General features: G+C 38.1%; 1 protein-coding gene across 15 annotated transcripts in view; it reads left to right on the top strand.

Moving 5' to 3' along the window:
• Positions 1 to 18198, top strand: part of dlg2 (discs, large homolog 2 (Drosophila)) — a 184484-nt gene that overhangs the window by 90008 nt on the left and 76278 nt on the right. For 11 of the 15 annotated variants that reach the window (XM_042430975.1, XM_042430968.1, XM_042430978.1 and 8 more), the window contains 2 exons: positions 3970 to 4053; positions 5282 to 5446. In XM_042430975.1, the coding sequence (XP_042286909.1) occupies positions 3970 to 4053; positions 5282 to 5446 (249 nt within the window). The remainder of the gene's footprint in view (positions 1 to 3969; positions 4054 to 5281; positions 5447 to 18198) is intronic. The other 4 variants (XM_042430977.1, XM_042430969.1, XM_042430967.1 and 1 more) reach the window with 3 other exon arrangements.

The following is an 18198-nucleotide window of genomic DNA, read 5'->3' as shown; positions in this document are numbered from 1 at the left end:
TCAAAGCCATGAGGTAAGAACTGGTAACTGTATGTGCTCATGTGTGTATCCTTTCTGGCAGTTGTTGCTAGGTTACGGGTATAAAAGGTAAATAGTCAGACGGACCCTCTTATTAATCCACAGTGCAGTGTTGGGGGATAATGCTTCTCGTTAGATGCCAATGCAGACAGCCAATCAAAATGCATGGACTAAAGTAATTCAGCTAACTATAGTATACAGTCTGTGGGAACATATACAGTATATGGTGTAATGAGAAGAGTAATGACAGGATGAGTCATATTTCTTGGACTTGTGACTATGTAAGAAGACTATCATTTCAGCCATGGTGTGCTTGTAGTTTCTATATTTAGATCCTCTACTCTCTCACATTAATTTTGCTATGGTAAGCCAAACAGCAGTAGTAGCTGTGGACACCTGCCTCCTTCCCCCTGTAGCAACCCCGCAGTGGAAACAGCATCTGTGTTTGGGAACTGCCTATACAGCCCTAAAGCAGACAGATATCGCTGCTGGTCTCCTCATGTCCTCGTCTGAGAGGGCGGCTCAGAACAAGTGAGTTCGCAGTGTACTGTCTGAGTGTGTGGTTGTAGGTATGTTTGACTCATAGATGTTCAGACTTGAGACATTTTTCTTTTTTGAGACGTTCTTTCTTAGTTGGCTGCATCTCACATTGTGAGATGTTGCTTTAGAATTATGTTGCAGATGAAGGTTGGAATCAGGATTAGTTTAGCCTAAAGTTAAACATGGAACGGTGAGACTGGGCATTAGTGTAGTGGCCACTGAACTCTTGTTATTGAATAGAAAGGTCAAACTACCAAATTTGTAGTTTGTATTGCGCAATATATGTATGCATGTTTGCATAAAAAGTGATATGCCTTAGACCTGCAACAATTAGTCAATCGACAGAAAATTGCCAGCTGTCTTGATAAGTGATTAATTGTTTTGAGTAACCTTTTAAGAAAAAATGCCCAAATTCTCTGATTCTAGCTTCTTAAATATGAATATTTTCTAGTTTCTTTAGCCTTCTGTGATAGTAACATAAATATCTTTGGGTTGTGGACTGTTGGTCGGGACAGAAGACATTTTAGGTTGCATCTTGGGCTGTAGGTAATGTGATCAAACGAATAATCAAGAAAATATTCAACAGATTAATCAATAATGAAAATAATCCTTAGTTGCAGCCCTAATGTGTTTATAGATGTAAGTCATAAGAGGAGAGCAGCATTGCAAACTTTCCTTCTACATCATAAAAAAATAACCATGGTAATACTAATCTGAAGTACATCACTGCAACATGAAACCACAGGAAACATACTACTTGAAATGAGGTGTTTCTAAACAAACTCATACTGTACATATTGGCAGTCAGAAGGTAACAGCTGAAGGAGATGGAGATGGATTTATTGATAAAAGAAAAGGGAACTCATCTTTCCTGCTGCATCCAATACAACCTTACATTGTCAGGCTGAAACACCGTGCAACACTCCATCTCTTGCTTTCTACTGATGAATGCTTTGGGAAAGCAGTAATTACAGAGTGCATTGAATAACTTGAGCTTGAATGAAACTCCTACCTTTAGCTTATTAGACCCCCAAAATAGCAGCAGCACAAAGACATTGAGTGCATGTGTACTGCATACAAACAACGACACATGTGTCAGTTTCATCCATTCATTTTGACAAACACTGAATGGAGGTGTCAACACTAGAAGCAGAGTGTTCATTCTTTCTTTTTCTTTATTTTTGCATATTTTACAATGTTTGAATGAGCACTCTTGTGTTTTCACATGTTAGTCAATTTAATGCATTTGACTTGAAAGGTTTGTCTGTATGTGAGGTACTATGCTTTGACATCTGAGATGTGACAGTTGCCCTCCAAACAACCAAATCTATCAACATTTTCACACTGTATATGTTTGATGTTTTATAGGCAGGTTTTTGTGGGTGATGTCATCACGAGATGTGTGTACACACAGGTTTTAGAAAGCAAACCAGCATAAATGACATCTAATGAGGAAAGCATCACAAGGTGTTATTTTTGTACCATAAACTGCATAAATCACAAGGTGAGAGTACAGAAATAGCTGTTAGCATCAGAGCCCTTCATTTTGATTGATTGATTTTCATCACAGAAACTGGTGAGGAACAGCTCCCACTGTTACTGTGTGTTTATCGATGTTTAATGGAGAAATTTTTCAAAATCCCTGATCAATGTTGTGGTGATCAGTTTCATATGTGTTTAAAGAAAGATTAAAAAATAAACACCTGTTGCTGATATGTAATTGGCTACTTATTCAATCATATATTGATGCAGTTTGTTGTGAGTGAAGTTTTGCCTCTCTAGGCATCTGTTTTGTGTTTCTGCATGACCGTAAAACCACTGACATTTACGTAGTGCCTAGTATATTTTGATGGTAAGCAGCAGGAAATGCATACAGTACATGCTAACATTACTTGTGTGCTGCCTGTTGATGGTTTGGGACACAGTTAATTTCTTGTATAGTCTAGATTAGCATTGTTACTGCTACCAGCTGCCATGTCTCCTGGGAATTTCATGTATCATGTTAGCTAGTTAGAGTGAAAAGATGTCTGTGAGATGAAGTGTGAGATGCCAAAAAGTGCCACATACAAATTAACCTCTAAAAAGTCAGTTGCTCTATTCCTAACCAGTGAAAATGTGTAAATGACATTGTGGCAACGTGTTTTCAATCCCCCATTTGTGCACTCATCCTTGATTGTTTGTAAATGGGAAATCTGTTTATTATTTGTCTTCTGGGTTTGATATTTTGACAGCATACTGTAACTCAGTACTCTGTTAAACAGCTGATTGTGAAGTCTTGGATGGCAGAGCTACCCATCAGCACTTGAACACACCACAAGTGTCAGCCACACAGCTGCCTGGAGGAGGTTTTATTTCATGTCTATACCTGCTTGTTCTGTGCAGGGTCTCATTTCATTTAGAATGTTTACTTGTTGTGTTTGAAATAAAAAAGTAATATATTGACAAAATGATGACAACTTTCTCCTGAGAATCTAGCGCTTTTGTCATCTCACTGTTTTATTCCCCTCGCATCTACAGGATTATACATGAGGAAAGTCATGCATGAGAATAGAGCTCAGGCAAAATTACAGAGTGCACTTCTATTTTTAGTTGCCCTGATAGGTGATATATCACTGGCCCAGAGCTGTGTCCTCAAAACATTAGAATGCATCTCTTTACATTGCTGCCTTCAGGCACGATCAAAAATAACTGTGATCACTGGAGCGTTGCAATTGGTTTGCTTCTCAGCGATGTTATGCAGCTAGCTCACTTCTGTTTGTGTAAGCCTTGTTCTCTGAGTCTGTTGTATCTACTAATTACTGTTCCATCGTTTTCAGTGTAGAGAGATTGACCTCTTTTGTTTGATGTTTTGGTCGAATGTAGCTTTGACACCAGGGTCCATCTACAAATGAACATTGCTGACACTAGCAAGTTAAGGCTGTGAGTGCTGCCTTCATGGTCAAATTGTAAATGCAGATATGACTATTTCTCTGTTGTCTTCCTATAGAGAAATAATAGATCCATTTCTTTTTTTACTAAGAATCATGTGATGCTTCAGTTCACTCTATATTGCAGGTTTATTAGCCAACAGTTCTATTTGTCTCACATGATGATAGTTTCTCTTTCTGTCCTCATCTCTATCCATCTGTTACTACTGCTGTGTTTGTGTGTGTTTCAGTTTGTAGTCACCACCACTGCATGTCCCGACATCTGTGTTAATACAGAATAATATAGACTTACACAGAATGTAGCAGTACCTGTGAATGAGCTTCTCAGCCTCCTGCTGTGTTTTGCTTCTGTATGGATGTGCTGGTTGTGTGCTTGTGATCTTGTGATCTTGGACAGGACTGATTGTTTATGGACTTTCATTTCTGAGTCACACCTGCTCTGTTTGCTCTTGGTGGTTACATATGGTCCTGTTGTTCTCTCCAGAACAGGCCACCAGCAGTACAGGGGTCACCCCACAACGGCCAGCCCCCATCCTGCATGACCCCTGCCTTGATGAACGCTCCCTGGGTGAGAGAGGGGAGGAGGGGGCTCGTTTTTTTGTTTTTTTTTCACCCCATCCCAGTTGCAGAATCATCCTGTCGATCAACCACATGACAACATTCTCAAAGCTCATTGTATTTATGTCACCACAGTATTAATGACATGAAAGGTGAAGTTGTGATTCATTTCTCAGTTTTCACCACTCATGCAGTTAGAAGATAAAAGAAGAATTCACCATTGTGATACACTGTAATGAGGAATTTGACTTCTGATTCACCCTGTTTTGACTCCATCCTGTTTCAGCAGGTTACAACAGTGTTTAGAGCCATTACTGACCATCTCTACCACTATACTTATATTGTTCTCTGAAGATCATTATCAATAAAATAGTACCATTTTTACATAATCCATGTCAACAGTGGGTTTACTTGCCAAAAATAATTTGTTGTTAACTGTGAAGTTGGGCATTGGCAGGAATTTCACTGCACATATTCAAGAAAACTTACAATCTCATTGTTACTATGATTAAATTGTCAGTTTCTTGTACTGGAGAAATTAGTTGGGATAGTTATAAGGTACAACTCAGCAGGAAGCACTTAATCATCTGTTTGAATTAAAAGTGTCCCTCAAACCCAAACTGAGCAACAATGTCCTGGAAGTGTAGTGGAAGACAGAAGTCAGGTTTGATCCTTCTATTATCAAGTGAAATTTCCTCTTTATATGAACTTTTAAATGACAGTTCATAATGGGTAATACATATTTTTTCATATGTACTGTACTGCTTGTGCATATTATATTAAATGTAAATTTACCAACCCAGTGTGCAGGGATAGACACAACATTAGAGACTACTTACAATCTGATTTAAACATAAAAGTTTATCATTGAAGACTTTGTTGATACTGTGTCAGTGTTCATTCAGGCCACAGTTTGTGATGTAACATTACATTTGACCCAACACGCAAACAAACAAAACAATAAACCCCATTTCCTTTAAAGTCTGAAATGCTGATTTAAAATGAAAACAATAAAAACTAAGCTAGTAGAACTTTTAGTATTTATTGTCATGTAGAAAATACAGGCCAGCATCTTGTTACAAATACAGTATCTTTAAAAGAACCGAGTTGGTGTCTACCAAAGGTAATATAAAGGTATATACTTACTTGTTTTTTGTTTTTTTTTACTTGATCTCATCTCTTCTGTCAATCTCTTCCCTTTTCTCTTTGTCCCTCTCTGTTTCTCTCTCCACTCTCAGCAGTACCACTACCAAGAGGATGACTCGCCACCTCTTGACCAGGGATTCCCGCGTCTCACCAACGAGGTGCGTGCCCCCGAGCTGGTGCACGTATCTGAGAAGAACCTGTCTGAGATCGAGAATGTGCACGGCTATGTGTCCCATTCCCACATCTCTCCTCTCAAGGTCAGCACCACAACCTCTCTCCCTCATTCCTAGTGTGGCATAGAAACCATGATCTTCATCCCAATTCAGCACCATCAATGACTGCCATCATGGCCTCCTCTCAGCCCGTCTCCCTTCTTTGTTTGTCTTTGTAGCTCAAATCTGATCGCAGACATTACTACTCAGTCTTATAGTACATTTTATGATAGATATTAGGAAAGTACTACAGTGACTTGTAGTGGTTGGAACATGATTGATGATTGGGTAATACAGAGAACCAGAAGCAACACCCAGACAATATATCATTCACTCTGTGTATGTAACACAAACAGGTAGGCAGTAGATTCAGGTTGAATTCAGACTTTCTTGATACAACAACATGTGAATTCTGCTGCTGTTAGATCTGAATTATACAAAGCAGTTTCCTCCTTTTCTACTTTGTTTCCTCTCATGTGATTTACTCTAATGTGCTGAACCACAGAAGCACAAATTGGTGGCAATAATCTGGCTGTCACTTTGTACTTGTGTGTGATTAGAGAAGGAAATGTTTAAATACCTTCTTCACATCCCTCCCTTTCTCTGCCTTTACCATTCCTTACACACATTTCCCCCCCTGCATCGTCCTGATTCATGCAGTGCCAGTGTGTTTCCTGACCTGGACTAAAGCCTCTAACATCTCAGTGCCCTCTCTCTGCCCACTAAAGAACATGCCTCCATGTAGACTGCAAACTTTGAGAACAACACATTTTATCTGTGCTAAGAGGTCTCGGGTACATAGTACAGGCTACTTGGAATTCATTTTCACATGGTGAAATAACACAAGTCAAAAATACATTCGCGTGAAAGCTCAGATGGCGTTTCAGCTGGCAGATCAAGTTGGTTGTAAAGCGGGTGTTTTCAGGTTTGAGCCAGCAGAGGGCAGTGTTGGAGATGAAGAGAAACTTTAGTGTAACAGCAGTTTACTTCAGGCAGTGTTTAAGAGCCTTGGCAAACCACTCGCTGTCTAACTGAACAGAGCATTTAAAGAATGATTTCAGTCTCAGTATTGTTGTTCATAGTTATTGTAGGTATGTGCTGTTCCATTAATAAATGCAAGTTTTATTAATCCAGTAAACCTTTTTAGTTTGACATTTTTTGCACCTATGACATTATTTGATATCAAATTCAGTGATGAGTTTAAAAAGTAAAGGTATATCATATTTAAGATATATATTCTGGAATACCATAAGATATTGTAGAGAGGAACTAACTTAAGGGTTTAATGCACCTGTTATGGTTGAAACTCTTTCTCCTTAAATAAAGAAAATGGAGAAATGATCTCAATAACACTTTACTCAAAGTCCCCCTATTGAACATTTTTAAGCAATATATAAACAGTTAATAAATGGTTTATAACACACCGTAGCTGTAAGCAGATATATGTGTTTCATTAATGTGTTTGTCAACAACTATAACTATAAATAAATGACATTATAAACAACACAGCAAAAACACAGTTGTAATAATATAAAACATAAGAGAAGTCATAAATGTTGACAAGTACTGTACATTAATAAACACTTAAAAATATCCTTAAATCTGCTTGTAACGCCATTATAGAGTGTTATAACTGCTAATATACTGCTTATAAATGCTAAATAGGGAGACTCACCATTATCTCAGAACCCTCATTAAAGGGTTATTTTCTCTATGGCTTTAGGCTAGATATTGGAAAAAAATCTTTTTACTTTTATTGGCTTTAATCTATGGCTGCAAGGCATCTAAAAATCATCTCTAAATACTACATGTGATATCAAATGAAGTTGTTGTGTGGTAAATGACAGGTGATTTAGTGAGGACATTTGGCATGGCCTGCTGCATATGAACAGCAGAATCCCAATATGAACCAATGGGATTGGACACAGTATTTCCCTTAATGTTGTAGTGCTGTTGTGTGATGATGATGTTCATTTTTTTAGATATGTCTTCTGAATATAAGTTCACACTGTTTCCTTTTGACATGTTGGATATTATATATTCACTCTCTACTGTCAGGAGCTGTTTACTCTGCTGCTCTTTCTGTTTTGTGTCATAAAGCGATACAGTATCTGTTGGCACCATGACGTAATCCTCCAGACTGTCCATGACATGTGACCCACTGTCACACATAATAAAATGGAGGTAATAAACCAGCAGAGGCATGCCAAACGTCTCACTGATGTCCTCCTTTGTGTATGATCTTCATACTAACATCTCAAAGTTAATGTGCTTATTATTTATGTAAATGTAACACACAGCAGAGATATGGCTCAAACAACCTCCAACCAACCTTTGGGTCAGTTGTGTTGCACTGTAGTTTTTCATCTTTAGGTTCCAGTGAGAAAAATGGGAACGAGCAGGTGGGGACAGATATGCTGTCTCTGCACCTGTATGACTGTTGATTGTCAGCAGGGATATTTTCAAGTAAGATTGCAAAGTTGCTGGAGTGTTGACGGTCGGGAGTGATTCAGCAAATGTTGCTGTCACTTTATTGACAAGCTGTGAACACAAATAAAACTGTCGTTTCAAATGTTCTATTTTCTTCTTCCTTTCGCTGTAGAAATCAGTGTGAGTCTCTGATTAGTGCACGTAAATGGTTTTGATTTTGCACATGTACAGCCGGTCTGTGATGGGAATAGCTCCCACTGGGTAAGAGGCTCTTCCTCATTGAAAGAATTAATGCAGGAAGCCAGAGTGATCCACTCCCCCCTCATCCTCATCCAATCTTTACTCCTTTGAACATTTTTTCCCTCCTCTCTCCACTCAACACATGACTGGGTAAACCATTACTAATGCTTTTTTTATCCTGATGCATTAGGCTCCCTTTCTCCCTCTCTCTCTCTCTCCCTCTCTCTCTCTCTCTCTCTCTCTCTCTCTCTATCTCTCTCTCTCTCTCTCTCTCTTTCTCTCTCTTTACTCAAGTATACTGGCTAGTGATCTTGTCTTTCGTTTCTTACCTGCAGCCTGCACTGGTTACCCGTTTTGATCTTGCATACCCGGGTGTGACCACAGCAAACTACATGGCAAGTTTTATTTTCTTTTATTTTGATTTTACCTCTGGGGGGGGAAACTTAATCCCCTGTATTTTTGGTCTGATTTTTTAACTCTCCCCTAATTTCTTAGTCCTTGTACCTAGAAGATTGATGTCCCCTCGGTGCTGCATGGACTTTGTTTTGGTGTTGTCTTCAATCCATTGCCTGAAGAAGCAGTCTTTCTGTTTCTTGTTGGTCGCTGCCCTTTTTTTGTCATACCTGCACTTTGTTTAGAGTAACCCCATGTGTGTTTGTGACCCATTTGCTTGCCAGCGAATCCCATGTGCTTGTTGTGGTGTTACTGTGATCTGGTGTTAATCTGTCTCTGTTAATAATCATATATTTATTTGTTGAAGGGTTTATTGTACCCAGGTCATGTGATTAGTATCCCCTCATCTGATATAAGCTACACTGGAATAATGAAACATATAAGATTATATTCAGAAGAAAAGGTTCCTGTTACCAACATCATGCTCTTCTGTGTACTGTCTTCTCTGATGGTATGTTTTTATTGACTAAATGTGGTTTTTAATAATAAATCAGAAAAATGTTTAATTGAATATAGTGTAGGTGTAAAATGTCATTTTTTAAAGGAGAGCATGATGAATCTGGTGCTTTTATTTTGTCAAGGAATCTCAAGGTCGGTCACTAACTGTCAGCTTTTGGCTCTGAAAGAAAAGTGAGGCCCATCAGTTATTGGATTTAAAGAATTGCAAAAGCACAGACTGTGTTGAGTAAAGGACTGAAGTCATCACTGTAATAGTAAGTGGAGAAATTGGCCAAAAACCTACATGAGATAGAAGATGCACTGACTGATTGTCTTTTCCTACTGTGGTTTAAGTAATAATGATGACACTTAAGTGTGTGTGTCTGATACCTGTCCCTCTTGCAAAAACCAAAGGAAACTGTCCATCAGAAACACCCACACTGTGCAAAGTGAAATATCTGATCACTTGGTTATATTTAATGAAGAAGAGATCATTTTATTCCTCAGAACATAAACACTTAATTCAATGCTCCATAACCCATATTTATTCAGTTGATAATGCTCGGACATGCTCGGATTTTTTGATCGGTTTTAAAAGAACTTTACAGGAAAACCTTTGAAGAGGAGCCTTTAGAGGACAAATGTGTGAGCCAGACAGGACTGCAGTTTAGTTTTATAAATGAGGCTCATTGTTTCCAAAAGTCACCTGGATTTGTTTAAGATAAAAATGATCCATTTAAAACCGGGCAGATTATCCTGATTTTAAACCCAAAATGGTTGGTAATGACTAGTTTTAGGATCTGGGTGAATTTCTGCTCAATCAGTCGTCGTTTGAGCTCATGACACCTGATTAATCACCTGATGGATCAACAATCTAGCTGTCAGACGGTCGTTTGGATTTCTCGCAGGTCAGAAATTTTGGTCAGGTGTCTGCAGTTCAAGCAATTCCACGGTCCAATTTTCCACTTGGCTGCTGTCAAAAGATCCATTTAAACTGTAGTGAGCTTGATTTAATATTATTGGAGTATATCTGACATGTTGTGGTTAAAACTGTAGTCTGACTGAGACCTGCTGTCATATAAACCTGAACTTCACAGCAGAGCAGACAGATGATATTTTCTGCATCTTCCAGCCGTCTGTAGTTCCAGATTTTTCTTTCTGTTCACAGTAGAACTGCATAAAGTAACGCTGCCTGCTCTCTCTTTTGTCAATATTGTTGAGGATGCAGTTGTCTCGTCTGAATAAACTTAACTGGAATTGTCACTGGACAAATGGATGGGGATTTAGTTATTATGTTCAGTGTAAGCTCCATGTTGTGGCTGGTCAGCTAATTCCAACAGTGTGAGAATAAAAGTTGCAGGTTCTGGTTGTGTGGAAAGGAAGATTAAAACATATAGAGCTAAAACAATGTACAAGATTCATAAAAATGCACTCTTTGGTTTTTGGTTTTAGTAATTTTAACAAATCAGTTTGTGCTCTTTTAACTTTTGATACACATTTGTTGTTATGCTTAACATCAGCTGAATAATGAAATGATAAATCACTTATGAAAATAAATGTAAAATACATCATTTCACTTCTTCTCTGCGGTTTTACATCAACATTGTCACACCTTATCATCTGCTTAGATAACTCTAAACTCTCTCTGGGTGTAATTCCCTGATGGGTTGGTTCTCTGGTGGTGTAGAGGAGGACCTGACTCAACCCTTAATGTGAGTGTGGGAGAGGCAGAGTGAGAGGGACCAGTGCGTACAGGAGTCGTGAACAGGACTGTGAATTCTGTGCTCAGCCTATTTGTTTCCTCTCAGCCTTGGGACTTTTGAATGAAAAATTGCTTTAATACAGCCAGTGTAATTGTAAAGGCAGCAGGGAGGTAAGAATTATGGTTTGTCTATGAGCAGAGGAAGTGTAACCCCTCCCTTGCTGGCCAAATCAAGCACCACAGATTGGAAAGTGACTCAGGGAAGACATTATTGATTCTAACTGCTGCGTTGTTTATCGATCGCCACTCTCTTTCCATGGTAATATCAGCTTGTAAAAACACATGCATTTTTTGGCAGCAATTACTTCTCTCAGGCAGGGTGAAGTTTGTGAGTAATAAACAGCAGTTTAATGAAAGTTGCAGCAGCAGTCATTGGTTTATGCTCGGCGAGGGGGATAGGGGAGGATCAACGATGCACTTTCTTAGTGCAAACTTTTATCCCATGGGGAAAAGATGGCTTCCTGTGATCCACTCCCTGTTGTCATAATTCCTTCTCTCTCTTCTCATCCACTCAATGGGAGGCCCTGATTGCCTGGTGAAAACTCTCAGATTGGCTTTTCAAGCCACTGTGTGTTGGTGCAGCCGTGTAAAACAACAGTGCCACCAACAGTGTAATAAAGAGGATGGGAGAATCATTTCCAGGCAAACCTTGCACAAATGCACCTCATGATGGGATTCTGTGGAGTTGTTTAAACTAAAGACTTTAAATTGAGAATCACATCCACTTTTTTGGACTGTTTTTTTTCTGCACTCAAGGCACGTTTATATGTATGTGTATACCTTTAAAACACAGAAGACATTCAAAGTGCTTCATCATATACTAGAGGAAGAGTTAGTAGTTCATTAGTAGTATTATTAATAGTGCAGCACTTTACTGAATCACAAAGAGCTCACAAAGAAATAACTGATTATGGGCATTGTTTGTCACAACTGTAACTAGACGTCATTTTATATAGTGAGGAGTCTTTTCTATTAGATGACTTAGGAGTGGAGGTGCTCACTATGTTTCCCTCGTTTTTCAATGAGGATCTACCAAAATACACAGAGTAGGGCACAAGCACAACACACCTGTGTTTAAACTCTTCACTTTCTGATGGATCAGGAACGATCCCCTGTAACATACATGTTACCATGGTTACCAAATTATTTGCACACTTCAGGACCAGCAGATGTAATAGTAGTCTTGAATTCATCACATATCTACTATCATGCTGTGGTCTGTTTGTTTTCACTCCACAAATGAACCGCACCAGAGTTCAGTCAAACTCTGCTTGTTTAGTCCATACTGGAGTTTGATTGACAGCTTTCACACCAGCCCAAAGTAACTGCACTACACAGGCAAACACACCAAACAGGTCAGGAGCACCCTGAAACAGTGAAACTATTAGTACAAACTTTATAAATGATGTAAGGCTACACTGAAACAAAATATATGTGCATCTATCATTCTGTATTGTGGACTGTAATTTAAACGCAGTAAACAGATGTCAAATGTAAAGTTATACTACACTAATTCACCTGGACTTTTTTTTTGGAATAAAGCATATGGAGGTTCAGCAGATTTTGATGGCAGGACGCTTTATTTTGTCAGAATGACAAGACATGTATTTCCTCCCAGTTGAAAATCATATCAGAGTGAAAAAGAAGGTATCTAGGTGGTGAATGTTTTTGTTGGGCTGCATGGGGAAAACAAATTGATAAGTGACAGTGTCCTTGAAACTGGCTGATTATTATGAGGACAGAATGATGTGACAATAAAGCAACAGTTCCATCACTCTGAATCTATTCTCAGAAGGATTCCAGCTCTAGGAATATATGGAAGACATTTTCTATATGAGGGGGATAGATAGTGTTTTATCTTCCTGCTTCTTTATGGATTTATTTCTTGTTTGTTGACATTGAAACAGTGTTCCTGGCACTAAGTCAATAAAAGACGCTGCACTGCAGGTTGGCTTTTTGGGAGATGCCTTTGTTATTTTGTTTTTTTCTTCTTCTTCTTCTTCCCAAAAATCAGGTTTAGTATCTGTACCTGTATAAAAGACAGCACTGCATGGCACAGGCAGATGTTAATTCAAATATTTGCCCTGAGCTCACTGCTACTCTGAGTCCAGACCCAGGGGAGCACACAGTGCAGTATAACAGCACTCTAACAACAGTGAACATACGAGCTGTCAGCTCAGACATGATTTGCAGCTTTATTGTTCATGATACACCCTCACCTTTTGTCTGATTCAGTAATCTGAGAAGAGATTTTACTAGTTTTGGGTAGATTTACTGTATTTCTAGGTTTGCTGAAGTAACTCTTTTGAAAGATTATATACAGTATACCATATACTATTTACAAATACTGTATATTTCCTGCGTTGATATTGATCTGTAATTGATTTGTTTTATGATGTGTGAGCAGCTGCATCTCAAAGGCAAAACAAAGTTTACACAGAAGTATGTTATGTAATTATTTCCCAATGGGTGGAATGAAGTAAGGACACACAGTCTGCCTCAAGATGATGTGTAATTTTCAGTGACAGACTACACTACAAAATGTGTTCTGGATTATATCTTCTTGGATTTTAACATTTAACAGTATGATGAGTTAGTGTAAGATTTAATAGCAAAAACTACATTTCCTCTAATCCAAAATATCTGGATGGCGAGATGACTACTCTTGCTCACTTTACAGATGACTAAAGTCTTAACCTTGAAAGAACTTTTTGCCTTGTTGTTCAATTTGTGTGGGGCTGCTCAACAGAAATAATTACTGTATGTTGAAGTGAGGGTTGAAATGCAAACATCAGGGTCTTTTTTCAAGTAGCCATGGTAACTTTGTTGCAGAACCATAACATAGTCCACATCCTGCCTCCTATCAGTAGTCAACATTTTGCTTCTTAAAACCTGATTCTGCAGAATTGACCTTTGATGAAAATGCAACTAGCCGTGGCACGTAGCTACCAGTTAAACAGTACAGCTTATTTTAAACTGAGCTAGCATTAAGTCCTTTGCTTTCAATTATCAGTTCTTCAGATTACCTTGCATTAGCTGAGCTGAGATCATATTTTTTAAGTCTCATAATAAAATTTTCTTTTGGCCCTGTAAATGCACCAGTTTCATTTATAGTGCTATAATATTAAGGGGCAAGGCACTTTCCATTAGACAAACTTGCTCAGGGTTTTACAGACCCAAACATGGCTGACATGGGCAAGATTTGGATGAAAAAGCTTCACTCAGGCTACATTATAATCTATAGGTTACACAGAAAATTCCATTCACCATAGCAAATGCATGAATATTTATTACACAGTTGATAAAACAGCACTTTTCTGTCTCTTTAATTGGGTGGAAGGAACCGTCTAGACTTGTAGTCATCAAAGAGATTCTTTAAAATGTCTTCTCTTCTTCTGTGGATAGACTGTTAGCAAAGTGCCCATCTGCTTCAGTCACATTTGGACAATTCTTGAAAATCTGCCTGGGCTTGTTGTCTCTTTGTCTTTTATTGGACAGAGGGGATAAAGGTTGAAACTTGAGTTTCTTCTTTATAATATTACTATCAAATACTAACAAATGCCTTCAGAACCATTTCATAGTCTTGTCTACCACAGATTTCTCTCTCAGTGGCAACCTGGGATGGGCAATGAAAGGTTTTTGGGGGGACTAAATAATGTGATGCTGGAAACGTATAGTTGTATGCAGTACAAGGCTTGGTAAGGCTTTATTTCTGTTGGATGAGGTTTTTCATACACACTTGACACGGTGTCTCGGCTTCTTCTGTGTTCATTCACAGATGGCCTATGTAATTGCGTGTGTGCGCTTCATGACCCTCTGTGAGTACTTCAGATGCCTTTCTCTTATCTCTCTATGCTGTCGGAGTAAAGATCATTTCAAGACAGCAAACTAACAAGTAAGAAAAGAAAGGGAGAGAGGAAACACAAGGAGTCAAAATGTCACAATAAGTGCGACTGACCTCTTCTGCTGATGGTCTGTTCACAAGGAGTTACTATCAGACCTAGATTGAACATAATGATGCACTGCAAATAACCCCAAAACCCATCTCGCCATCTCTGTGAAAGATTCGGTGCTTGTTGTCTACACTCAGACACACTGTGGAATCCTCCAAAATTGATTTGCTCTTAGTGGTTTTCTGTAAGAGGTCAATTTTGTGCACTTTAGCCATTTTATCTTAAAATCATTTTATTTTTTTTCCTTTGCTGATAGAAAAAGCATCGGTGAACATGAATTAAAGGTGGTGACAACACCCGAAGAATAAGAAGTAGGATATATTGAACAGTTCGTTTAATATTGTCATAAGAGAACATCTTAAAAAAAAAAAAATAGGGCAGCATTTAAAAGAGGTCAGCTCTTAAACAGAGGAAAAGGGAAATGGAAAGCCATTAAACAGAAACAGCCATTAGAATTTACAGAGTGCTGTTGTAGCTTCTCAAATCATGAGATGGAGCCTGACTGTAGCTGAAGGCTGGTTCTTAGCATCATGTGGGACATGCTGGATGTGTGCAGACCTATTTTATTCATTCAGACTTTCAAAGAAGACAATTTTTTGTTTAAGCAGTTGCATTTTACAAATCTGACATCCAGGTATGGCCTCAAAATAATCAACAATGACCTCCATGAATATTTAATTCCCTTAACAGTTGCATTTTTCACATTTGTATTGAAAATGAAAATGTAGATGTTTTTATTTTCACCAAGAAACATCAGCCAGATAACAGTTGCTCCTTTTGACTGCGACAGCTTGAATACATGACCGCTCTAATTTTAATGTTGAACTGTCAAAATTCAGCCTGTGTTTTCACTGGTTAAAGCATCTTATGCAAATTTCAGGAATATATTTTGTGAAAGCGTTACAGAGCTGCTCATTAGATTTGAGGAGTGCTTGTTTCAGCTGAATTCCACATTGTCAGATTTGGACTTAAAATCACTGCAAATAAAAGCACTTAATGGTAAATGCTGGTACATCCAACATGTTGTTGCTGTAGGTACAAAGTTGAATAAGATGTCTTTAAATCATACGTAATGTTAATGGAGTCAAAGCAAACACACACATTTTATCTGATAACTGTTCCAAATATTGAGATGTTGAACATCTGGAAAGAAACACCTTGCACAACAATATCTTTGATAGCTCATCCCAATTTTTTGCAAGAATTAAAATTTCAGTCTAGTAACACTTAAATTATCTTTAACTAATTATCATCCTAATTAAATTAGAGGATACAGTCATAACAGATCACATATGATTGTGATGAAAACTGTGCAGAGAGGCTGGCCAAATGTGCCACCCTATTTACTATGAAGCACTTGTGGTGACACGTGAAATCGGCTACTCCACCAATTTAATATCCAAGTCCATTTACTACACAGCCTGTGAATATAGTTTCATAATGTCCTCTGTGGCTCAGTTAGTCATATGACATCACTTCAGAGTAATAGCTCGGGCGTAGAGGGCTGTGTTACAAACGGTGGGTGTTTACCAGGCAGGGAGAGTCTCATGAAAGATGCTATTGAGTGGCGTAGTGGGAAGTGTAGGACCTACGGTTATTGGATCATCTATACTAGTAATAGGGACTTCTGGTCAGGATATCTCAGCCTGTGCTACATTGTGTCTCACAAGTAGTCCCAACATTATGAAAGTGCAAAACTGAGTGCCTGTGGAGTAGGTTACACCACTCTTATCTATGTAATAACCAAGTCAATTTCATGATTCATTTGGCAGTATATAAATATATCATGTCATAGATATATAAGAATAGGTATAGGGATACAGGCATATTTGGTAAACAAAGAAATGGTTGGATTAAAGGACTGTGACAGCTCTATTTCTGGGAAGGCATTGTGTTATATACAATAACTTGAAAGGCTGCATTGCTCGTGCTTTGCTTTACATCACAGCTGAGGGTGCTGCAGATAAAAGAGGTGACTATTAAGAAGCTGCCCCATAATTACCCCCCTGAAAACCCTCTGACCCTATACATCATCAAACAGCCCCATCAGACACGATCCACTCCACATCACAGATACACACTAAAGATTCAGGATAGCATTTATAGTATGCAAATTGGTATGCAGGTGTATCTATAAACCACTGTGTGTCACTACTCAAACTCCAAATAAAAATGATATACCACATGTATCATATCTACATGCAGAAGCAGTCTCTCAGGGTGTGTCATGATCTAGTGTTCAGCTGCTTTGTTTATGATTTATGCATGGCTGTAAGAAGGGCTGATCTTTAATGAACACTTTCTATGGAATAAGTATCTGGAACAATATGCAAACAAGGAATGTGCTGATATGAAAATGTAAATACATTGATCTTGGCTAAAAGTACAATCAAAATATGAAAATCCTTTTCTTAAACATACATTAATGACTGAGAAATCTTCACTATATAAATGTAGATATGCTACTGTTTTTGACATTTTGCTGCCAATCTTGAAAGGTTTTCCTTTGATTACTTTTTGGAAATGATAGATACTGTAATCTAGAACTGTACTGCATAGTACCAAAGAATATGTATTTGGTAGTTATTGATCTGTGTGTGTGTGTGTGTGTTTCAATGTGCACTGGCCTATGGCGCATCATCATCCAGCCAGTCAAGGTCAATGGCCCGGTTCAACGGTTCAATATGTCAGTGTCAGGCAGCTCTGAAAGTTCAACATTGTATGTGTGTATTTAATTAAGTGTTTGTCTGTTTGGAATCACATTTTGGGAGAATTAGACATGCAGCATACAGTATATCAAATGTTTTTGATTGAAATACTTGATAAATCTTTCCATTTACATGTTGTTATGACTAGACAGTAGCTATTTGAAAGGTAGTTTGTTGGTGTAAAAATAGATTTCGGACAACTTTTTGCATTCTGTCTCACTTTGCTTAGTTTTATTGTTTTTCTTTGTCTTTGTTACTATTATATCTGCCTCTCTCATACAAAAAATCTGTGTTTTTGTCCCCCTCCTCACCATTTTGTCCTATTATAGCCATACAATGGGAAAAGTAAGAATAAGCCACTCATGAATATAAATATACCCACTCGTACCTGCTTTGAACAATGGAGTTATTTGTCACTTTGAATAGTTCAGCTGTAACATTTCCATAAGTTACATTAGAAGAGTAACTATATTGCAAGTCTTTTTAGGATCTGATTATGGTGACTGTCAATCTTATCCTCACTATAATTGTAAAGGCATGCATATATTGGAGGATATCCTTTTCTGAGGAATGTGAATAGATAGTTTTTAAATTTACCTTTGTCAAAATAATGTTTTGGTACAGATGCAAATACTGTTTTTGTGTGCAACCTTCTATCAGCATTGATTTATTTCGCTCCCTCTTGCTGCTCTTTTGCAAACATTCATGATATCTAAAATCCAGATAATGCTGTGTATAAAATATGAAATGAGAATTCTCAGTTTTCTACTAACCTACATAACCAATCCCTTGCCATAATATTCCCCATTAGTC

The sequence above is a fragment of the Thunnus maccoyii genome, chromosome 13, assembly GCF_910596095.1.
Source record: "Thunnus maccoyii chromosome 13, fThuMac1.1, whole genome shotgun sequence".
NCBI lineage: Eukaryota > Metazoa > Chordata > Actinopteri > Scombriformes > Scombridae > Thunnus > Thunnus maccoyii.
This window is presented reverse-complemented; position numbering and strand designations above follow the sequence as displayed.